We start from the raw sequence: 24,537 nt of genomic DNA on the forward strand, positions 1-24,537 counted from the left end.
TTGAGGCTATGCACAAACACTTTGTTCACTCTGTGGTTCTTCCAGCACAGATTTTACATTTTATTGTAATTTCAAGATTTCCTATGGTACTTATGAACATCAGAGGCAAACACCACAGCATTCATCTTGGAGGTGTGGGTGTAACCTCTAGGTCAGCAAGTAAATCTGCATGGGCCAGTCATCATCACAAAAGAATACAAGTTGAATTTCAACAAACTCTGCAGCATGGTCACTTAGTTTGTGTGTAACAACTAGCTGATGTTGTCCTAATGCTTATGGCTAAATACTTGTAATGGTCTCAGTAATTTTGGGCGACATTCTGCATTATACGGAATTAAAAATATTTCTGAATAATAGAGTGAAGATCTCAATTCAACTGAATGTACTAATGATCCTTACTCTCCATCCTAGCTCAGCAATGGCCTGGGCACATTCAGAATGATTGCTAATTTCTTTAAAATATTTTTATAGCTTTTCCTTTTATTATAATTTTATTCTGGTCATATATGTTATTAAATGTCAGAGGGTTAATAAATACAAAAATATAAATGGATTTTCTCCTTTTAACCAAATTTACCCCAAATCGAAGCAAAGCAAACAGCCAAACCTTTCTCTCAAATCCAACTACAGGATCATTTGGGAAAATTAAATGTTGTGTCCATTTCTCTTAAATGCTTGAATTAATTATTCAAGGAGAGAGGTTTAGTTCACTGAAATTTGAAATCATCTGCAAAGAGCATTAATATATTTCCAGAAAACAGTTCCAGCAAATTTAACCTATTTTTATATTTTTTCTTTTTTTTTCTTTTTTCTTTTTTTTTAATTTTTTTTTTTTATTTTCCATTTGCAAAGAGCCATTAGAAAAAGCCAGAGGAAAATTTGGCAGTAGATAAATTTAGCACAGGTCTCGTTTTAAGATAGAATCGCTGCAGGTGCCACTGTTATCTAATAATAAGCAAAACCTGTTGTGATTTTAAGTATATTTTGTTTTTAATCTTGTAACAGCATGTCCCTTTAGTGACTGACTCATTGTTCTAACAACAATGAGACAGCATCAGTGCAGCCCTGGCTCCAGAGGTGGACGTGGGTTTGTGCACGTGTTGAGGTACATATCTCTGTGTCCTCATGCCTCTAGAGACAATTTGACTTCCCATCTTCATGTCTCCAGGGGTTTTTTCCATTTCCTATTTTTGTTCCGTGCCTGATTTGGAGAGAGAGTTTGGGTTTTGCTTTAACAGAAGGTTGCTGTATTTTGTAAGAAAAAAACACTTGCAAGGAAAAGGTCAAAGTTGCATAGTGGAAACATTACATCAATTTGCAAAATTCAACCAATCAATTGAACTAAGCAGATAAATCCTTAACTTGACTGTTTAATCAATTTTTTTTAATTGCTTGGAGAACTGTATTCAGTTCTGAAGTCCTCAGCACAGGAAAGACATGAACCTGTTGGAGCAGGTTCAGAGGAGGCCAGGAAGATGATCAGAAGGCTGGAACACCTTTCCTGTGGCAAGCTGAGTTGGGGTTGTTCAGCCTGGAGAAGAGAGGGCTCCTGGGAGACCTTAGAGTCCCTTCTAGTACCCAAAGGGGGTTTATAAGAAAGGTGAGGACAGGCTTTTTAATAGAACCTGTAGTGACAGGGCAAGGGTTAATGGTTTTAAACTAGAAGGGTAGATTTAGACTGGATACAAAAAGGAATTTTTTTATTATTAAGGATGGTGAGACACTGGCAGAAATTGCCCAGGGAGGTGGTAGATGTCCCATTGCTGAAAATACTCAAAGCCAGGCTGGATGGGGCTCTGAGCAACCTGATCAAGTGGAAGGTGCCCCTGCCCATGGCAGGGGTGTTGGACTAGAGGATCTTTAAAGGTCCCTGCCCCCCATACTTTTCTGTGGCTCTGTATTGGCTTCTGTTAGCTCTGTGAGGCAGGGGCTTTGATGAACGATTTTGAGTTGGGAACGTGGCCACCAGAATGATTCAATTGCTGCTCCTGAGCCCACAGCACAGCATTGTTGGTACAAAATGATATGGAACATCTGCATCCAGCTAAAATAACAAAGCATTTTTGGTTGTTTTCAGGACCTTTTAAGAGAAATTCCACTTTCTGAAATTGCAGTTACTTGCACATTTCAGAAAGTGCTAATCTCTGAAGAAATTAGTGTTGTAAGTAGAAGAATAATTAACATCACTAGAAATCTGATTTCAGTTTGACAGTAATGCAGAAAACTTGATTAGCAATCAGATGTGAAGTGTTGATTGATAGCAGCTTTGGTTTACAGCTCTGAATCCAATACTGTAATTTAACTTCAGTATAAACAGCTTTCTTTTCAATTGCAGTGTCACATTCCTCTCAAAATTGTAGAATTTTTGTACTAAAATGTAATTCCCTGGATTTACATGAGACCTAATGGGACCACAGGTCACTATTGACTACATGGTTTGTCATTTTCATGCACCTTTTCTTTCCAAGTGTTGTAAATGACGCATTCACCTTAGGTCAAGAAAAAAATGCATCCTCCACGGTACTAATCTCATCCTTCTCCTTGAATGTTGTCCCTACTTACTCTTTCTTTGTCCATTTATTGTTTTACAAAATATGGTTTTATATTCACTGCATGTGATGGTTGCAAAACCATGGCCTTTTCAAAAGATCATTTTATACTTCAGGCACAACTAAAGGAAATGCCATGGATACATTCTTTAATGTTTTAGTTAAACACGCAAAAGTTAACTATCTGATTTGGAAACACAGGTTATGAGACTTTTGACTGAATTTTGATCCTGGTTACATTTGCACATTTAAAAGTTTGAAGTATAATTTTTATAAACTACAGCTCCTCTGATTTAAGTTATTTTTAATGTGATTTCTGACATGTTTTCCAAAAGCTGCATGTTGTCCATGGGGTACAAGATTAGATTTTTTGCTCATAATTGCACCCTTATGATTTTTTCATAGTTCTGGCTTGAATAAGTAAGACCTGTGTGTAAAGATAGAAAGAAAATATATGTTTAATCTAAAAAAGGGGGAAATTCAGAGAAGATAGAATCTGGGTTTGAATATTTTTTCCCATAAATTTACCTCTGGATTTCCTCTGTGCAGTTATTTTTTAAGAAAAAAATGAGCTTTTGAGAATAGCATTTAAAGGACAGTTGGGCAGAAATATGAAAGAGAAGCTCAACTTATAGGAAGAAAGGGCAAAAGAGAAGATGGAAAAGGAACAAGAGAACTGCATACAGAAGACATCTCAGAAAAATGGTACCTCTTGACTTTTAACACTGGGGAGAGGATGAGGAATTAATCATTTAAGATCATGGAGTCCAGCTGAAAAACAGAAGGAGGGAGATACGATAACCTCTCTAAGCAACTTAAAACAGAAAATGGATTATCCTCTAGAGATCAGCATAGGTCGCAAAATACCGTAGGTAGCCTTTAATTCGTAAAAGCAAGGGATTTAATAGCAAGAGGTACAGCTGGCATGTTCAGACACAGTCACATTTCATCATTGTGATCCTCCCTTCTCTATAAAGAAGACACCTTAGCTTGGAAACGTGGTCTCCCCAGCCAGTCTTTACAGGCAGAGGTGCTGCAGCAAAATGCTAACACATGTCCTGTGCTTGAAGTGCTTCGTTTCCACGTGGCCGTAATGAGAGCTCTGCATATAGGAGTTTCTAATTTACTCTTACCCTGAAGGATAACATAAGCACTGTGGGGATGTTGTTAAACATTGTGAGCATCTTTCTGCTTCTATGAGTGAAAAGTAATGTTCCCTCAGAAGGTTTCTTGTTCAGTGTCTATCAGTTGGTCACAGGGAAATCTTGAGAATAGCTATGACAAGGCATGCCAATAAAAAAAACCCAAAACAGACATACTAATAAAAAACCCCAAAACATAATTGCTGGCATCCAGCCTTACAGTTCAGTGTGGGAAATTCTTCCTGCAGGATGGAGGGAGAGTACAGTTAACTCATATACAGCACCTCTTTACATATACAAACATAATTACAGTTAGTTCATATCTTGTTGGAAGTACAGTTTGTATCAAGCCTTGGCTCTATTCCACTTTTGCTGTTTTCTTTATGAAAAAATAAATGTGTGTGGCCATAAGTTAAATTTATCTTGCAAATACGCACAATTAAAATCGACCCTATTTGCTCATGTGCCAGAATAGTCCCAGCAGGGGAATTTTGAGAACCCAAATTTATTGCTTTGGCTCCTTGATTCTTCTATTCCTTCGGCTCCAACCAGGGCTCTGGCCAAACACAAGCTGGAACAGAGTAGAGCATTTCTGCTGTGTGATCAGGTACATGGTGCCAGCAGGGACAGCTGGCAAAGTCACTGGTGCTCTTGGCTTTGGGACAGTCCTCATCTGATGGGAAAATGTAGCCAAATTATGCCCTGTTTAAATTACTGCTTGCTGGGCAAAAAGCAGTGCTGCCCTGCTGCAGCATGGGATTTGGCCCCTGGGATATTTGGGGTGCTGGGAAACAGAGCAGTAGAATGTTTTGGTTTGGAAGGAACCTTAATGATTATCATGGGCTGGGACACCTTGCACTAGATTAAGTTATTCAAAGATCTGTCCACCTTGGCCTTGAATACTGCCAGAGATGGGGCATCCACGGCTTCTCTGGGCAACCTGTGCCTCATCACCCTCACAGTGAAGAGTTTCTCCCTAATACCTAATCTAAACCTGTCCTCTCAGTTTAAAGCCTTTCCCCCTTGTCCTATCACTACATGCCTTCGCAGAAAGGTAGCTGAGCTACACCAAGTTCCTTTGATGCCATACAACTCTGTTGTCCCAGGCTTTCCAAGCTGAACAGTGCCCTAAAAAAATCTGTGTATAATTCACTGTTTATATTTTTCCCCTCTCAGGGGTGTCTGCAGTGCTGGGCACCTGTAATGCATTGTACTAGGCTCATTTGAAGCTTGAGTAGCTCATGGAGGTCAGCAGCAGAGTGCTGGCTTTTTCACCCCTTGAGCAATGAAGCATTGAGTAGAAGTTATTATAACCAATTAGTGGTGGCATTATTATTACCAATTAGTGGCTGTATGAAGCAAATCATTACTCTTAGTTCAGTTATTAGCAGCCAGGTGTTCATGAAATATGCCATGTGCAGCCAGTGTTGTACCTCAGCAGTCACTTTTGAGGCCAGTCACTGAGTTTGTGATACCTCTCTGCAAGGGAATTATCACAAAGCCCAACCCCGCCCCCTGCCCCCCCCCCCCCCCCCAAAAAAAAAGTGTGCTTGAAGTCAGTAGTGAGTGAATAAAAAGGGCCATTTCGATCTCTAGACCAGCATTCAGAAACCTTAAATATAATGATTTCATAATCCATAATGTGAAGCAAAAGATTAGAATTCTGGTTTTGTTGTTGGTTACTTCTTCATTCGTAAGAGCAAAATGGCCATGCCAGAGAAGGGGAGTTTCAGTACAAATTACTCTTGACTGCAAGTATTGTTTCTCTAGGACTCCTGTTTATAAAACCTTTAATAATCAATATTTCTACACAGCCATTAGTTTTACAGAATGGTATTACAGAAGACAGTTTAGACAGCATGCACATTAACTGGATTTTATTTAAGATCTTAATTACACTTTTTACATTTTTTAAAATTAAATAGGAAGTTAAGGGGGGGTGAATTCTAATTGTGTTTTGTGTCACTTCCTTACTGAACTACATATTTAACTTTCATGCATTTTTCAGGGAGATTCATAGCTGTACACAAAACAACTAAAGAAATAAGAAATGTAAGCATAGCTAATAAAATTTCAGTGCAGTAAATGCTTTCTGCATATAATTGGCTTTCTTGTGTAATTAGAATAGGCATTGGAAATATTTTTTGTTTCTTGGAGAAAAATAGGGAATTGGAGTGCTGTTTTGTCTTTTGATGATTCAGATATCTTCTGATTTTCAGTGTTAGTGAAGAAAGGATTTGACATTTTCCTTGAGGTCAGTTTAAAGGAAATGAATTGTAGGATAGAATCCATCAGGGTGTTTTGAGCACAGCTGGGTAGGGACATCTGGTGGTGCAGTGAAGGAATCATTGAACACTTGCAACTGGAAGTGCAGTTGCATTGGAATGATTAAAGAGAAAACATAATTATGGTCATACTGTGATTACTTTTCTGTTCTGATATTATTCTAGAAACACTTACATGCATGTTTAGATTGCAGTTTGTGTATGGTTTTAATTCACTGGAAAAGTAGAAACTGAAGCTCTATTCATGGGCTAGCAGCTTGCAGGTGTAATGTGTTGGACACCTTTTACTCAAAGGGCATTTAACCTACAGTCAGCTGCAGGGTTAAAATCAAACTTATGAAACTGGACCGGGGTTCTGTGCATGGAGTGGGGTATATGTTAAACCTGTGCATTTGGATTTCTGCCAGTGATTCACTGTGATCTCTGGGCTAAGCTGATTTGAGTTGTTTCAGTCCATCACTGACTCCATCGTTCTGTGAAAGTGCTGTGACAGTGTTTCAGCTTCTGAATTACATGTATGGGTAAATAATCATAAATGAAATTGCTACATATCTTTGGGTTCAAAGTTCTGTGTTAATTAAAGATACGAGCAATTTTATTTGTATGTATTTACCTTGAACTCCTACAGATCATAAATATGTGACCAGTATTTTAAATGCAGTCATTTTTAAAGACAAACTCTTTGTAATGAATTTTTTGGTTCTGTGTGTAACTGTGCACATGGTGACAAAACCAAGTCCTTGGAAACGTATGTGTTGAAGGTCATAACCTTGGGAAGAATTTCCCAGGAGTGTTTGGTGCTGTGATGTCTTACCAGCTCAGCACCAGGCACTCCCCTGCTAGGATAAAGCAAGATTTTCTTCATTTGTAAACATCTTTGAACTTGATAGGTTTTTCCTGCTGTTCATGTATATCCAGCCACTGGTTAGTACATGTTGACCATACATGGAGCCTTCTTGGTGATGGTGTCACCTGCTCTTGAAGGGTGGGGGCACAGCACTTCCAGGGACAATGTGGTCACTGCAGGTGGAAGGCAAAGGGTTGGCATCATCTGCTTCTGTTTACAAAGCTTTTGCTGTCCTGTCTTCCCTTAGAGTAGGTATGCTCTTGAAATGGTGGTGTTGATAAGTTACTGGTTTGTGCTTTGTGTGTTGTGTCAGGAATGCATTTTTATCATCATGTATTCCCTATACAATTCTATTTAAAGAAGAGAGGAGAAAACACAGGTATCTCCCCTCTCCTGTGCTACCAACATGATTTTTCAGGAGGAATCAGTAGCATCTGCAAGCTTCAGCTCCTTTTGTTGTAGCCTGCTGGATAGAAAAAAGTCAATAACCTAAATCTTTCCTAGCCAAATATGGGCTCCTTGCTGTGGTCATTCTTCAAGGAACCCTATAGTTGGTAACATATATACTATCAAACTCAGAATCAGAGCAACCACTGATTGCAAAATTGAAAAACTGGGACTTTCAGATTAAGAGTCTTCTTAAAGTAAGAAGCTGTGGAGATCAGCACTTTGCAAAGTACAACAATTTATCTCAAAGTCAGAGAAACTATTCCCTGCAGCTTTTCACAAAAGGGTGGGTGTTTCATTGAGATCCAACCTTCCTTTCTCTCCTTGCAGTAAAACTTCTGTTTTGTTAAACTCATCTTGACTACTTTTCCATAAAGCAAGTTCTTTGTCATCTTCCACTGTTGCCCTGATGGTTCTGTTACCATCCTTTAAAAATTTCTCCACTCTTGGTTTGGATAAAAAAAGAAGCACTGGCGTTTGATGCTGTATCCTTTGTTTCAGAGATGTCCCAGGGCTCTGGTGACAACAGGCAATAAAGAATAGTCACAGAGTTACTGCAATTGTGTTGGTTTTTATCAATGAAAAGCTGGGGTTCCTGTGCAGCCCTTCTATGTCATATTTAATCTGTAACACTTTATATTGCCAGTAGCCCACTGTAGGGAAATCTTTTGGTTTTGTCTTTCAGGTGCAAAGATGGCTTGAAAGGATTTACATACTCTGCACTAAAGTAAGTAATGTTTCTGTGACTATTTAAGACAAGATTTTGAGGAATCATGCACAGTGGCAACTGCATTGTAAGGAAAGAGTATTCCTAAGGAAGATCATGCTGCTCTAAAATTTTTCCAGCTTTTGGGTGTACAACATATTTTAAAGAAGGCATAATCATAGAATCATTAGGCTTGAAAAAGTTCTAAGATCATCCGGTCCAACCTTTAACCCAACACTGCCAGGTCCACCAGTAAGCCATGTCCCCAAGTGCCACATGTACACGTCTTTTAAATACTTCCAGGGATGGTGACTCCACCATTTCCTGGGCAGCCTGTTGCAATGCTTGTCAGTTGTTTCAGTGAACAATTTTTTCTAATACCCAATCTAAACCTCCCCTGGTGCAGCTTGAGGCAGTTTCCTCTTGTATACTAGGAAGAGTGAAATCCCTTCATAGTTGAGACTGTTATTAAAGGAAACTCAGACATTTGCATGTTTTTGAGGGAGCACTAATCTTCTGTCTTTCTAAAACTGGGATTCATGATAACCCGTTTTCCTCAAAGCAAATGGCTGCTGTGCTTTTACCTGAAGTTTATTTGCTGCATTACACGATGAAAAAAAATACCTTCATTGTATCTTCATAACCCTCAGCAATACTATAGTCCAAATTACAGTTTAACTTGGATTATAGTGCATGGTGTTAGGAAATATTTTGCCATTGTGTCCTCCCTTGCCCTTGATACACAGTAATTCTACACTTAAGATGAGCCAATATATTGACAATATCAACTTCTGGTTGAAGAAAGAAGGCTGAAGATGAAGCCAAGCAAAACAAAGTTGATGCTTTCAGTGGGAGCAAAAACATTTTGAAGATTCTGCAAAACAGATATTTTATAAAAATACTAAAAATAGTAATTATCAAACTTTATGTAACCCCATTTTGATGGCAATAATTGAGATCTTTCAAGTGCATTTTTATATTCTTACTTATTCTTTCCTTTGTCTGAGAGGTGGGCTTTGCTCTTAATGTTTTTGGTTTTAGTTTTAAAAAATTCCCGGCATCAATTGCATCCTCTAGCTGAAATATATCTTTAAATATATGTCAGTGGAGTGATCTTCTAGGAAGAAGTATGAAGTTAGGCAGCTGTATAAGATGGGTTTTTACAGACCTGGGAGTAACTTCAATCTAGTCTAAGACTTAGAGGCTTATACAGGAATTAATGTATTTCTTTGAGTTATGTAATTGCTTTGTTCTGTTTTGCTTTTTTCTTTCAGGTTCATTGTAGGGAAAGAAGAAATTCCCACACATTCTTTTTCACCTGAAGCAGCATTTGCAAAAACAGATAGAAAAATCAAGCACAGTGAAAAAATATCACAGCCAATGAACATACTGGCACTAACAAAAAAGCTCATGGACAAAGTGTGAGTAAAAAACCCCAAAAGAAAAACAAAACAAAATGAATTGTTGTTATATAGAACACCTTATTTTCTGTTATATTTTATTTGACAGTGTTTTGTAATACTTTTGATTTGCATTTCAGTGTTATTCTAGTTCATTTTTGTAGGTAGTTAATAGTGGCAAATGATGAACTCTTGTAAAAGCAAAACTTGAAGACCTGTATGTCATAGCTATGACTTGCAACATGCCGTTGTCTAACTAAGGAGAGCAAATTCAGTCCATGATGAGTGCAGGATGCTGGTTGCTTTTTCTGCAGTTTTCTGCAAAACCAGTTCATGGCATAGTTCTGCTGGAACTAGTGGTACTTAAGGAGAAAAATTGCACAGCAGCAGACTTTACTTATGTCACCATAAGTGACTGTAACATAGTCTTTTGGGGGACCTGCATCCCTGTATTGCATAAAGGAGAACTACCTAAAAATAGGATTGATGGCACGTGGGCTGCCTCTGCTGTGAGGAGATAGGAAATTGCAAAGCAAGAGTGAGTCTAAAACTGTTTTGCACAAGGTCAGCTCTAGATATCTGAAGTTAGGCAAGGTAGGTGCCTCCTTGTCTGCAGGATCCAATTCACTGTCTTCTAGTGTGAGCTTAAAGAAGTGGGAACAGTGAGCTTTTCAGTCTGATATGTTCAGGTGATTTACTTCTGCTATGACTGAATCCTCTGCTTCAAGCACGTTGGCTACCATGAGGAGTCATTCATTTACAGGGAAGATGGAGTGAAAAATGGGTTAGGGGTATGTTCACATGACACCTATGAATCTTCTTCACTTGCGCTGACCTCTTCAAGAGCAGCTTTATGACCAAGTCTCTACCTGCTGTCACCCAGGAGAGAGAGTCTTCCAAGTGCATTGTGTACTCAAAGTAGTGGCTTATTTTACTTGCTCAGATGATGAGCAAACATGAAGTGATCCCCATCACATGGTGACTTCCTATGATTTGCTGTGGGTTTTAGTTGAAAAAATATGAGGGAAGTCATCAGTGGTTTTTCAGGCATGACTGTATTAGACAGCAAAAGACCTACAAGGAAAAGACACCTCCAGCCACAATCAAATTATTTTACCTGAATTGCTTATGCCTGTTTTGTCTTAAATACCTGTTGCTCAGTTTGCTAGAGATAGTTCACAGCTCTTCTGTTGTTTGTTAAATACAAGGATTGAAGATGGAGAAGAACATTTTTTCTTTAAGGTTTTGAAACTCCCAACTCAAACTTTCAGCAATCTTTCAATATGGAGTTTTTATGCTCTGACTGGTTTCTCTTCCATATGGTTCTTTTCAGTATAATTGAGTCTAAATGCCTGTAACCTGAGCACATTCTCATTACAATTTTTGCTACATAAACTGACCTCACAGATGATTTATGGCCATTAGACTTTATAGTACACGATTCAAAACTTCCAAGATATTTGACATAGTATATAAATTGTGTAATTTATTTTACATTAAATCCTAAATACTTGGATATAGCAAAATAAAATGTTCAGACCTGGTATGACATTACTTATTTTAATTCTGCATAATGCAGGGCTAGAAACTGTACAATCCTGACATCCTCCCAGCCCAAGCCAGTCTGTTTTAAATGCTCAAGGTCAAACTCTTAGTCCAAATGAAGAGCTACATAAAAATCTACACTGGAAAAAAATATCCCAAAATTCAGAGGCTTATAATTGAAAGAAGTCTCACAGGATATTTGTATGATCTGCATTGCCCTTCAGTGACCCTTACACTGGTGTGAAAGATGAAAGGACTCACATAACAGATGCATGCTCAAATATCCTTCCAGAACCATGGAGCAGATACAAACCAGGAAAGGTCACATCTTTTCTCCTTGTTGACTACGGCAGAAAATTTGTTATTTAATTTAGCATTTTATCTGTAGCATGGCAAGAGGTTGGATCCAAATAAGTGTGCAGACACTTTTTCTTGGTGTACAATTGAAGTATTGTTAGTTTTTATTGTCCTTTTATGGCATCGTAAAAGTTCACAGTGCCCTTCAGTGGGTAATGGGGAGAATGAGTGCTGGGCAAATAGCACTTTATGTATTTTTAGGCAAGAGAAATTTATGAAGTCTCCTGTCGCTGAAAACAGCTACGAGTTAATACGTGTTTCATTATGCTTTTTGCAGGTGCAAACATGGCCCAAGGCATAGATGCTGTAAACACTATGGAGATAATTGCATCTCATATTGTATTAAAGTAAGTGCAGAGAAAGTTTGATTGACAAACTCTAGCAAAGAGGGGGTAAAAGTCTGTAGACAGACAAAGCATGTGCTTAGGAAGTGAGAAATGAGCCTGTTACTCATTCTTCTTCTATTGAAAATGTGACAAGCCAGAAAACAGATTTTCTCAATTTAGGACAGGGCAGTGGTGGGGTTAAAGTTCTCTGGTCTTTCAGATTAGCTGTAGTGAATGAGTAACATAAAATGTGTGGGAAAAAATGGACTAACAACAAGGAACTTGTTTAACTATGTGATGCACTTCACGGCTGAGCCCACTTGTGACTCCCCCCTAAATAAAGCACCTGGAATGTGCTGCTGTGGCAGGCGGCCGTGGTTCCCGTGCAGCTGCACAGCTCTGGAACGTCGCTGCTGGGCACTGGCTGCACTCCTCCAGTCATTTATTTTAGGGGCTCAGGGTAATGAGAGATTGGTCACAGTTGCTACGCCCAGGAAGAGCTGTTTATCTCCAGTGGTATAATTCACCCTCCATTATTAATGTGATCAGTGTGCGTTTTTTTTCAGAGAAGTACTGTGCAGAAATTTGTGTTGGCTGGCATTGGGTTGGCACAGGTGGTTCCACCTGCTGTGCCTGTTTTGGGAGTTGGTAATGCTCCAGAAGATCCCAGTCCCTTAGCAGTTGACCTGTTTTTATATATGGAGCAGCAGAAATGTATCTGAGTATCTTCAGATGCTTTTAATATATATTACTTTCAAAAATAACTTTTTAAAATGTTAAAAGGAACCTGAGGATGGGGAGGAAGGTAGATATTCAGGACTAGGCAGCGTTTTCACTTATTGATTCAGCATAATTTTGTTTTGTTTTATATATCCTTAAATGGACTGAGGGGAAGAAGAAAACTAACTGATAATAAAGCTGAATAAGGACTTGACCTGACAAAAATTGCAGTTTAAAAAGAAATTTTTATAAGGCAGTTCTCTCTTTAGAGAAAACAGTTGTGCATTTGAAATATATTTCATTCTTGAACCCATCCTCTGTAGTATTTTGGTATAAATTATTCTGGACTACAATAATCTAATAAGGAAGATATTGCTGAAGTGGCAGTCAGGTCCTCTAATTTCCTGTCTGTTCTGTGACTTTTTATTTAAATTAAAACATGAGTGAAAAAAATTATTTGTATGTATTTTAAAGATCCAAAATTCTTTAGGTTCATTTCTATGACTGTTCCTGGAGTTGATCAGTAACAACTGTCAGCTGACATTATTTGAGCATGTTTTTACAGTTCCTTTTCTGTAATGGAGCTTTCAGATTTGGTAATGATGTGATTAACTGCTTATTGCCAAAACTTCCCCTCAGTGCTATTTTCCCTTACCCTTGAACAACTTGTCTTCTCATTTATACATCTGTGCTTTAACTGTCATTTGCATGCTCTTTTTCCCCTGCTTCACTTTTAAATGCGCATCAGCCCGTTGACATCATCATGGCTTTCACGTAACATTCAGTGGTGTAATACCACCGGAGTTCATTGACTTCCCTTCAAACTTTAAATAATTGAAATGCTTTGTGCTTGTAAATGTCTGAAAAGAGCTGTGACAGGAGCAGTGGAACAATACTTTTTCTCTTTTGCCTTCTGCTTATTTACAGTGAGGAGCCATTAGCCAGCAGTAGAAGTCTAGCTGTCTGTTTTTCCTGCTGGTGCTGCAGAGAGGGCCAGATAACCCTCCAGATGTAGTGGTGACTAGGGTGACCTCAAAGGAGGTCATAGGATCATACAATGGTCTATGGGTTGGAAGGGACTTTAAAGACCATCTAGTTGCAGTCCCCATGCAATGGGCAGGGACACCTTCCACTAGACCAGGTTGCTCAGAGCCCCAGACAACCTGACCTTGAGCAGTTCCAGGAATGGGGTATCCACAACTTCTCTGAGATTTTCTTATGATTGTAGTCTCAAAGTTCTGTCTCTTGAAGTAACATGGGCTACTATATACCCAGAATAAATATTAAATATCTTAATTAATTTACTTTAACTATCTTAACTAATTCCTAATATATTGCAGCAGGTTGACTGAGTTTTTGATATGTTTCTGAACTCTCTTTATATGCACATGTACTTTTCTGAATTTGAGTTACAGCAAGTATCTTGAATGTATTATTAAGAAATTGGTTTCTCAAAAGCAGAAACAAAATTCAACAAATTCCGGAGATATGTAATTACACTGTGCTACTACTTCTGGCTGATCTGAGGTCCAACTCAAAATCTCTGGAGAAATGGCTCTTAGCAGAGTTTTCTTTGCTCACTTGTGTTTATTATAGTGTCCTGCATATGCTCTGCTATGTACCATCCACATGTGCTGTGGATGTGCTGTGTACACATCCATTCTTATTTGAGGTCTTTCTATGGAAGATAAAAGTTGCAATACTGTATATGGATTATAAGATATACTGCTTCCTGTGACTGTGGAAAAACACCTTTGGGTGTGATATGATTTCACCTGGTAATGAGTAATGAGCTAAACAGAGAGAACAATGGAGATTCAACACCAAACCTCAGTCCTTTGGTGCTGGTTCCTCAGCACTTCTAAATTGGCTACTAATAAGAATAAAATCAGGGATGTGTTTGAGTGTTTCCAGTTGTAATTTAGATGTTTTCTCATGCCACTGAAGTCACCTTTCCTTGGTAAAAACATCAAACATACCATTCTGTGTTTCTTGTTTTGGGCTTTGTTCATAACTGCTGGGTTTAGACCTTTTTTTTCTTTTTTTTTTTTTAATGGCATGAAGGAATGGAATTTTTTTCAATCAAAACAATAAAAGCTGTTGGATCATTGGATGAGTTATTTTCTTCCACTTGTTTCTCATAAACCACTTCTTGAGTAGCAGGAAGAGTAATTGCTTCAGGAAGAGTTTATCATTGGATATTTAACCACAATAAAATTTTATGAGCTTTATGATGCATTATAAAGTTCTTTAGGAGGCAAAAATGGTTTCAGTTTCTGAGTCTGAAAGGTTGCTCAGTCAAACCCTCTGCCACATTTCATTGTCACTGAAATTGTGTCCATGTTGCTGTAATTGAATAAGGCGCCTGCCTTATTTGCAGGTGAGTGCAGAAATAGTTTTTACATAAAGCATCTTCCAAACAAAAACTGCATAAAATTTATTCAGAATTGTTAAAAAAGGTTCACCTTAGGGCAAGAATAATGGTAGGAAGCACTGGAGGAAATTAGATGAAACTGGGGAGAATAATTTGGAAAAAAAATTAGTGTGGTTTTGTGTCTTATTAAAAAAAAACAAAAAAACAAACAGATCTTTATCCAAGGTGGAATAGTAAGTAAATTCTTTGGAAGCCATTTTATCTTTTCTCAGTAGTTCTGCACATGAACTCCCTTCGAGTTTCTCCCTTTCCCTTGCTGCAGGCATCCCACAGCCACTTTCCTGAGGCAAAGTTCATGGGCATGTGCCAAGCCACCAGGGTTAACTTCTAATTCTCACACTTTCTGAAATTTATTTTTGGTGGACTTTTTCCACCTTACTGTTTTCTCCAGACATTTGAGTGTAGAAGTGCTCTTTTTTTTTTTTCCACTGCATTGCTTTCCTCTATAAACCCATTTGTGGTTAAAAGCTGGTTAGTAACCTGGAAATGAAGTCATCAAGATTATTTCAGAGGACAGAATTTTGGAGTAGAAGAGAATGCTCTTTCTTGAGACCTTTCAGAAATTCACAGAAATTAAAGAAGAGTCAATTGTCTGTGATTTTACCACTTTTGCTATTTTACAGGGTTATTGGGAAAACTCTTGAGTTTGAATGTGGGGATAGGATACATTTATGCATTTAGCATATTACCTTCAGAGTGGGTTTTAAACTATTCAATGTCAAAAATAAAACCTTATGTAGAAGCTTTTGTTTTTCCTTTTTCAGAATTTGTGGTTTCTTACCACAAAACCTCTCTTTCTTTTCTCTAGGGCTTCATTAGGATGTTTAGCATTGGTTACCTGATCCAGTGTTGCCTTCGGATTCCTTCCACCTTCCGACATCTGCTTACACAACCGTCACGGCTACTCTCCCTCTTCTACAACAAGGAAAATTTCCAGCTTGGAGCTTTTCTGGGATCTTTTGTCAGTATATACAAAGTAAGTTTATAGCATACAGAAATGACACGTGCTTTTTTTTGTTTCGCTTTTCAGAATATCACAAAGAGCTAAGAAGTCAAGCTGCTTAATAGTACCGCTACTGGTTCCTACAGCATTTCACTGACAAATTTTATACTCTTGCAGTAATCAAATTGTGAACAGAAAGCTATTCTTCCATTTTATTTTTTTTTTCCGTAATTCCTGAATAAACCAGATGGATTTTGCAGCTTGTTTTCAAGATCAGGAATTAAATAGTAGTTCAGAGACAGTGAATTCAGATTTCAGAGGGAATTGCTGCTACACAAAAGCATTTTAGTGCAGGCACAAGTAGTGACTGCGGCAGCGTCTGTGTTGCCAGAGAGAAGCCATGTGCAGATTTTGTTGGCTCACATATCTGGAATTCTTACTTGACACTAAATAGCAGGAGGCTGCAGAACGTATAGTGTGTAGCTGAGGAGACATTGCACTTACTGCTTGGAAGTCTGTCCTTCCTACCCCATTCTAAAATGACAGATTGTGAACTGATATGCATTCATACAGCTTTGTTGGAATTAATCAAATTATGTTTATTTATTCCAAAGGAGAATGTGGCAAAGCACATGTCCTATGCAGAATATATTGCACAGTGCAATGCTGAGGGCACTTTTGTATTTGAAATCACATGGCACTTTTCAACTACCACTTTAGATGTTCTGCAAATTCAAGATCATGCTCTATTATTTATTATTCAGGGTAAATATTATTTACTGAAAAATAAAAATAGAGGTCTCACACATAAGCAAAACAGCGTTTCAGTTGATTAGTAATTAAATTGAGAGTCAAGAACTTGTAGGTTACAGTGTCTAAAATTTTTGATGGCAAAGTACAAATGAGCTGTTCAGAGTTTGCTTTAAAATTCAAGTTTTTCTTAAACTTTAAGAAAAAAAACCTTTAGATAAGAAAAACATTTAAATTGCAAAAGCTAAAAAGATTTTTATGTGTTTAAAAGCTCCAATTGAGAGGTGCAATTCAGCCCAGTGGATATGCATTTTGTGAGGGTGACATTTTTTTACGTTTATTTACTATTTTTTAAGTAAGTACTGGGCACTGCTGAGGCCACACCTCAAATCCTGTGTCCAGTTCTGGGCCTCTCAGAAAGACACTAAGGGCTGGAGTGTGTTCAGAGAAGGACAGCGGAGCTGGGGAAGGGTCTGGAGCACAAAACTGATGAGGAGGGAGCTGGGGGTGTTCAGCCTGGAGGAGATCTCTACAACTGCCTGGAAGGAGGCTGCAGCCACGTGTAGGTCAATCCCTTCTCCCAAGTAGCAAGGGACAGTTCAAGAGCAATTGGCCTCAAGTTGCCCAGGGGAGGTTTAGATTCGATAGTAGGAAATCTTCCTTCACTTTAAGGGTTGTCACACACTGCAACAGGATGTCCAGGGAAGTGGTGGAATTGCCATCTCTGGAAGTGTTCAAAAGGTGTGGATGTGGCTCTTGGGGATGTGGTTTAGTGGTGGACTTGGTGGATGCTAGGTTAACAGTTGGACTTGATCTTAAATGTTCTTTCCAGACTAAATGATCCTCCGGTTCTATGATCTACTATATGTTATTGTTTGCATTTCATAACTTACACAAATTTGGGTTGCATTATAGTTTTCTTCTAGTCTAAATAGGGCAGCAAAGATTCTAGTCGCTCAAAAAAATTGGACCAGGGGAAAAAAAAAAACAAAACATTAAATGCTTCGTGCATTTTGGATCCAAGGGAATATGAAATTCTACTTTTTTAGATTAATATGTTTTCCTAGTTCCCGAATTTATTGGATGTATGGAAGAATTTCTGGAGGTTTTGTATGTAGTTGAAAAAACCTTTCTCATGGGAAAGAGTTTAGATACATACAGTAAATGAGGATGACATGAATTCAAAATTAGCTTTGGTATTAGATTGGAATTCAAATTCCAATTAGATTCATCTGCTGTCCGATATTGAAAGAAATGGCAGCAGTAAATAGTAAATTTAAGACACTGAAATGTTATCAGTACTATATCCAACTGTCTGGAGTTTGGTATCACCAGTGCTTTTAAAAAGCTTGTTCTTTAGTTGTGTTGATTTCTTGTAGTTTTTTTAATGTAATTCAGTGCTTGTTGATGTGGTAAAAATTACATAATCAGACATAATGTGTCTCAATAATGAAAGTTTCTACAGCTCTTAAGAAATTACAATGTGATTTTACATTTTCCTTACAAGATTCTTACAATGGCAAAGTTTGCCTCCTCAAGGACCAATTAAATTGCCTTTTATTGTTACCACCTTACCAAGTAGAAGAATACATTATCCCTGGAAGTGTTCAAGGTCAGACTGGAAGGGGCTCTGAGCACACTGGTCTAGTGGAAGGTGTCCCTGCCCATGGCTGGGGAGATGGAACGAGTTGATCTTTAAGGTCCCTTCCAACCCAAAACATTTTATGATTCTGTGATTATGGGTATTATCACATTACACTCTTAATTCATACTGTGTGCTGTATTACTAGCTTATAAGGAATACCTCCAGTCTGTGTGTTCTAAGGAATAAGTAGGGCTAAGCCTAAGCATTCTGTTCACCCACAGGGTACAAGTTGCTTCCTGCGCTGGGTCCGAAACCTAGATGATGAGCTTCATGCACTTGTAGCTGGTGAGTCCACGTAAATTTTGTGTTGTGTGTGTTGGCACTCTGTAGGTATTCCTCTTGTCTGTCCTGCTACTCCCTTTTCAGACTTCTGTGATGAAAACAGGACTTTGTTCCTATTTTTATGTACATCAAGGTTGTGTCAAAGTGGCAGTGATGTTTCAAGTAGTGTCAAAGAAAGAGTTGCAATTAAAATTGTAAGGCAAATTCTGTCAAATGTGGAGTTGATGGTTAGCTCTAAGGACAGTTCATTACTGCGTGCATAAATATAAACTTGTCCTTTAATTTACAGCTGTAGAGATGTGAGGTGAAAATACTGACTCTTCCATATGTGACGGAATACACATTGGGCTCCACTGGGTCCAAAGAAAGATGCTTTTATTGTGAAATTCATGTGGTGGTGAGGCCCTTCCCTCATGTGCATCTGTCACGTGTTGGAACCACAGAGATCTCTCATCCCACAAAAAAGAGAAAAATCTGATAGTGTGCTCCTGAGCACTGAAGTACAGATTTGTTTCAGCTTTCTGAAACTTTCTATTTTAAGTGATACAAACCATATTTGCATGGGCAGCAAAAGAACATCACTGAACTGTGCTGTCTGTAGCAACAGAAATAAATAGTCCTGTGCAGTGTTTGTTGGGCTGACACACAACAGTGACCTTAACAATGCTTTTCTAATTCTTACAGGGTGTCTAGCAGGAATTTCTATGATGTTTTACAAAAGTACAACTATCTCTATGTATCTGGTGTCCAAACTAGTAGAGGTAAGTTGTTACCCTCCTAAAAGAGATCTTCATTTCATCTATTTTTTCAAGGCAGAAGAAAAGAAAATGAATTTAAGGGGTTTTGTCAGGCAATTTTAGTAAAATACAAAGTTGCATGGTGATGGTGTTTCAGTACATGTGCGCCAAGAGGAAATGCTGCCATGTGGTCTCCCCTCCCCTCCCCTCCCCTCCCCTCCCCTCCCCTCCCCTCCCCTCCCCTCCCCTCCCCTCCCCTCCCCTCCCCTCCCCTCCCCTCCCCTCCCCTCCCCTCCCCTCCCCTCCCCTCCCCATTTTAGATGTTCTTATGTCTTCATGTATATTCTTCATTCATTTTTGTAATCTCCTGACAACCCTTTGCTTTGTAGTTTTTGCAGATTTTTTAAATCAGAAAGTTCCAAGAATGTCTATTCTGCCAAAAACATAAATCAGACCTAGTCCTTAATTGCAGATTTATTGCCAAAAGCTACAGCTTAACTTCCTGCCTTTGTTCCCTAATTTTGGCATTCAGCAGTCTAAGATAACTGAAAATAGCTTAGGTTTTAGTCTATAGCTGAAGTTGTTTGTCAGTGTACTACAGCTGATTGAATTCCCAGCTTTGGAATGAACTTTGTTCCAGTTACTTTTCTTCAGGCCTGAATTATTTCTCTGAACTTGTTAAAATTAGGAGCCCAGGAAAAATAAAAAAGTTAGAGTTTGGGTTGTTGATTGTACTTTTCTAACCAGCATTTGATTTCTTAATTGTGATTTTTCCAGAAAACTGAGACTTGGTCATGGTTAAATTCCCAACACCACCACTGGAATGAATTGATAATGTTCTCTCACTGTGCATCATAGCTAAGACACAAATTTCTCCTGCAGACCTTGAAGGCCTTGTTCTCTAGTGATATTTATCCACCTTCGTTACCAGAGCAGAATTCATTTTACTGAACATAAGAGGAAACTTTTTTTGTTACATGTGAAATTAAACATAAAAAGGGGAGATACTCTCTGTTCCTCCTGGTTATCCCAGACCAAGCTCTGAAGGCAGCACATATTGGCCATATAAATGCAAATCTGAGTTACCCATATTGACTTTCAGAACACCAGTTGTAAAAAAACAGTAATATCTCAGTATTATCATGTATTGCTGGTAGTTTTCTCTGGACTTTGAGACATCATGGCTACAGTGAAAAAAGAAAAGCTTTGTGTGTTCTATTTTTTTTTTTTTTTTTTTTTTTACTATTATCATCTTACGCAAGCCAAGGGTAACTGACCAAAGAGGCGTGTGCTGCTTTGCAAGGTCAGGCTGTGCTCAGGAAAATAAACTGTACATGTTTTCTCAGAAAGTAAAGTATGTGATTTCAAGCTGTTTAAGAACAGTGAATATTCACTTTGCTGGAATAGTTATTGCATTGTACTTTTGCTTTTTAAAATGAAGAATTTAACAGAGCAAACTTTCCCCTTTTTATCTTTAGGTTCTGTAACACCCAAGCTGTTGCTCATTCTGTTCTGTGCATTAATAGCCTCTTGTTAGATTGATCTTGTGCAACTTCTGTAATCTTTCCTAATCAATGTCACATTTGTGGGCATATAAAAAATAAAAAGTTGACATGTTTTTTATTAAAAGATAAAAAGTAAAAAGATATTTTGATTTTGTTGCATTCAACATTTTTTGTTTATTTTTACAGACTATGTACTTCAAAGGCATTGAATCAGGGAAGGTTCCCTATTTTCCTCATGCAGACAGCATCATCTATGCCATTTCTACATCAATATGCTTCCAGGCAGTAAGTATGTTCTCTAACAGAGCATGAAGTTCTTTAAATCAAATGTTGAATGACAAGAGGAGTGCAGGAAGATAGTTCTGTAGAAATGAGATGTAGTGATTCACAGCATCTTGCTTCTGCATCCTTGGGCTCCTGTGTCCTGGTTTTGAGTGTCACTGTGGGAAGGTCATTTCTAGGACTCATTTTCTCCTGTGCTTATAGCTGAATACATTATACAAAGCATTGAATTCTTTGGAAAGGATCTGAAAACACACTCACCCAGAAGATGAACGTTTATGTATGAACTTCCATGAGCATGCGAAAGGACAGTTTTTCAAGGAGGCAAACAGTATAATACAATATTTTATGTTTTTTTAAATCAACTTTAAATCAAAGTTTCCACTGACTTAAATTAATATTGACTAGTTGAAAAAAATCTGCAAAAAATAGTAATAATCCTGAGGTGTTACATTTGACACAAGCTGTAGTTACCATCTTTTGCACTTCCTAAGTTAGCTACATGCCTTTATCCTCAGTCCTTTTATTGTCTGCATCAGCAAGACAAGTGACTTTTCAGTGCTACCCAAATAGCTCTACTATTTTACTACATCCCACCATTTCTAGACCTTCTGCTAAAACATCCCTACATGAACTGCATATTCTCTGGACCTCCATGACTATGATTTTGTGTCCCCCAATAAAGAAAGTATAAAATGACCCTAAAGCAATCTCCTGCAGTCTTGTGTTTAACAGAACATTTAAAAGACACTCCTCCTCCTCATTTTTCCCATGTACTTGGGAATATCTCTTAAGTTTAGTATCAAAGTGAATTGATATTTTAGTGCCTGGGATGTGCCTGAAGGTCTCCAGAGTACTGCTGTCAGGGACAATCACGTGAGACTAACAGACAAAATGTTCGTATGAGAAAAGAAGGGTTTTTTGGTTACTTAATAACTAACTGGAAAACGAATATAAGATTAGAAACAAATTGCAAGGTTTAGCAGGAAGAAGGAAGGAGTAATGAGAAAAAGGATCTATGCTGAGATGTTTGTTATTCGTTATATTTCAAAGTGACCCACAAAAGCTATGGAATAGAGAGAAGGCATGGATTTTGGCTATATGACATTATTGAAGATAATGTAACATGAAATATAAATATGACTGAAGAAATTGGGGATCACAAAATGCAGAACAGGTAGGGGATTAAGCAGGAGGCAAATTTGGCCTCCACCAGTCCACAGTCATGTACGTAGGAATAATGATTGTTGCTTTCTCTGCAGCGAGATATAAGTTAATTGTCACCACTGGTAAAATATTGTATTCTGGGAATATCAGTCTGTGCTAGTGATGGTCATAGAGAGCATTGAATTCAGCAGAGGGCAGTAAAAATGAGTTCCGTAACAATCCTATTGCTGATTTTGGCAACCTAATGTAGCAGATTAAGCTGTTGCCTGACCCTGTCAGCTGGCTCTGACAGAAACCTCTCCTTGCAGGCTGTCATGGAAGTTCAGAACCTGAGACCTTCATACTGGAAATTTCTTTTACGACTAACGAAGGGCAGGTATGTACTCAGGGGTGTGTTATGGCTTGTCTAAACCTGTCATTGATCACACTCACCTTTCTGTGTCATTCACTGCCAACAGCAGAGCCCTAGAAGTACATGAGAGTTAATTTCCTGTGGATTTACTTTGCTTTTCAAATGGTGTCCAGTACTCTTGAAGTTCTTTGCTGCTGAAGTGACACTGCTGGGTTTAGTGTAATGACAGGAGCAGACTTAACTCTAGTAAAGACTATTTAGCAGATGAGTGTTTTACTTGAAGTCTTTTTAGTTCACTTGGAGGGTGGAATACCTTCAGATACCACTGGAACATGAGGAATGCAGTAGACAACTATATATTTTGAAAAAATCACTTGGTATGTACAGTGATTGGCAACATTATATTACTACGAGTTTAAAAGCATTACTAGAAATGTCAGACTATCTCCTAAAAATACTGGAAAGTTTCAGTACTGTTTTTATAACTGTTTCAGTTGGGAAAGGATTTTTTTTTTCTTGGAAAGCTAATCAAGAATTTTTACTGATCATAATCATAAATATACACTATAATATCAAACTGGATGTTTTTCCTATATGCTGCAGGAACCTAAAGAACTTTCTTTTAAAAACAGATCTTGCTGGAACTGACTTACAAGGTTACAGTTTAGTGAAGTGTACACTGTTACACTGGTGCAGTGTGTGGCAGGAACAAGGCATCCAAATCTTGATCAGTTTATGATTGGGGTTATAAAAGGCAATGTTTCTCGTGACAACAAGCTCTCCAGGCTGTAAAAATAGAAGTGAAATCAGAGGCCAGTCTCTGGAGCATGTTGAACCTACACTCCCCATGTACACACATGAGATGATTGAATACATTGCTAGATTTAGTGGGAAGCTTTCCTTGGGATGCCTGGAGGCAGTCCTCAGGCAACCTCTGAGGCCATACAAACATGATACAGGGAATGATGTCAGTGCAGATGTCCAATTTGGCTGTATTTTTTCATTTTGTTCTAATCCTAAGATTGTCTTAGTTGAAAGAGAGGAAGGAATACAAGTTCTGTTCTGCTCATTTATTTTATCTGAAGCAAATCTCTGTAATAGTAATTTTAACAATCTGTTCGTAAAGGCAATTTTTTTTTGACATTTTATACACTTTTCATTCTCTAGTTGTGAAGAGCAACAAAATGAAATTAGGTTGTAACATCCATAAAATTGGCATCCAGACTTGAGCAGGCAGAACCACAGTTTGATCTGCTGGAGTGATAGGGAATACCTTTTTGGTGTGACCGTTTTTGTGAAATTAAAAGTGGAAGGGGACTCTTCCCCTTTTTCATAAGTTGCATTACTTGAAGTACACTTTTAGAAACACTGTTAGCCACATTTTACAAATGCGCCTTTTTTTTTTTTAAGTCTTTATTGCCTGAGGTGAAAAACTTTCAATCTCTGAACAGTGCAGGTTGAAGCCTATATGTCAGAGATTTTTGTAAACTTTCATGACATGAAATAATTTTTTTGTAAGTAATTGAGTTATGCTTTCATTCTTTCTTGTCTTTACTTTTTCAGGTTTGCTCTCATGAACAGGAAAGTTTTAGATGTGTTTGGTACCGAAGCATCTAAGAACTTCAAGGATTTCACACCTAACCTTGACCCAAGATACACAGTTGTGCCACCAGAGCTACCACTGGAGCTGTCTTGAACATAACAGTGTGGCTCGTTATCAAATGTGATCAGCATTTTGTCCTGAAAAGTTAATTAACTTGACAGTCGTATATATGGAGGAGGGCTAGGGCTCCACTTCAGTATTACTTCAGTGAGAAATGCTTTTTATCAATCAAAAATACTGAAGCTTTGCAGGGAGGTGTGGCTTAGTGATTAAGCCCCTTCCAGAAGCAGAAAACATTTCTGGATTACTGTAGTTGGTTGACAGTATGGTAGAATCCTGAATGAATTAAACAAATGAGTAATATATTTAGAGAAAAGAAGTAAAACATAAATATGCTTCATAATTTCAAAAATTCCATAGTTCATACCAGTAGAATATCTCTTGATGAAACTAAAAGTAACTCTTAATTTAGAAAGGAAGACAGTTGTCATAGTTTAGGTCCAAAATTTTACC

The 24,537-nt window shown here is 38.1% G+C and overlaps 1 protein-coding gene across 2 annotated transcripts in view; it reads left to right on the plus strand.

Annotated features, from left to right (window-relative positions):
- The window catches only part of TMEM135 (transmembrane protein 135), a 156,287-nt gene extending 132,155 nt beyond the window's left edge, over positions 1-24,132 (plus strand). For both annotated transcript variants that reach the window (XM_062514193.1, XM_062514202.1), the window contains 9 exons: positions 7,956-7,997; positions 9,251-9,397; positions 11,556-11,625; positions 15,567-15,734; positions 18,318-18,381; positions 19,063-19,139; positions 20,807-20,905; positions 22,378-22,445; positions 23,985-24,132. In XM_062514193.1, coding sequence (XP_062370177.1) covers positions 7,956-7,997; positions 9,251-9,397; positions 11,556-11,625; positions 15,567-15,734; positions 18,318-18,381; positions 19,063-19,139; positions 20,807-20,905; positions 22,378-22,445; positions 23,985-24,117 — 868 coding nt within the window. In that variant the 3' untranslated portion in view covers positions 24,118-24,132. The remainder of the gene's footprint in view (positions 1-7,955; positions 7,998-9,250; positions 9,398-11,555; positions 11,626-15,566; positions 15,735-18,317; positions 18,382-19,062; positions 19,140-20,806; positions 20,906-22,377; positions 22,446-23,984) is intronic.
- Positions 24,133-24,537: the final 405 nt, after the last annotated feature.

This window comes from Cinclus cinclus, chromosome 2 (assembly GCF_963662255.1).
Source record: "Cinclus cinclus chromosome 2, bCinCin1.1, whole genome shotgun sequence".
NCBI classification, from domain to species: Eukaryota; Metazoa; Chordata; class Aves; order Passeriformes; family Cinclidae; genus Cinclus; species Cinclus cinclus.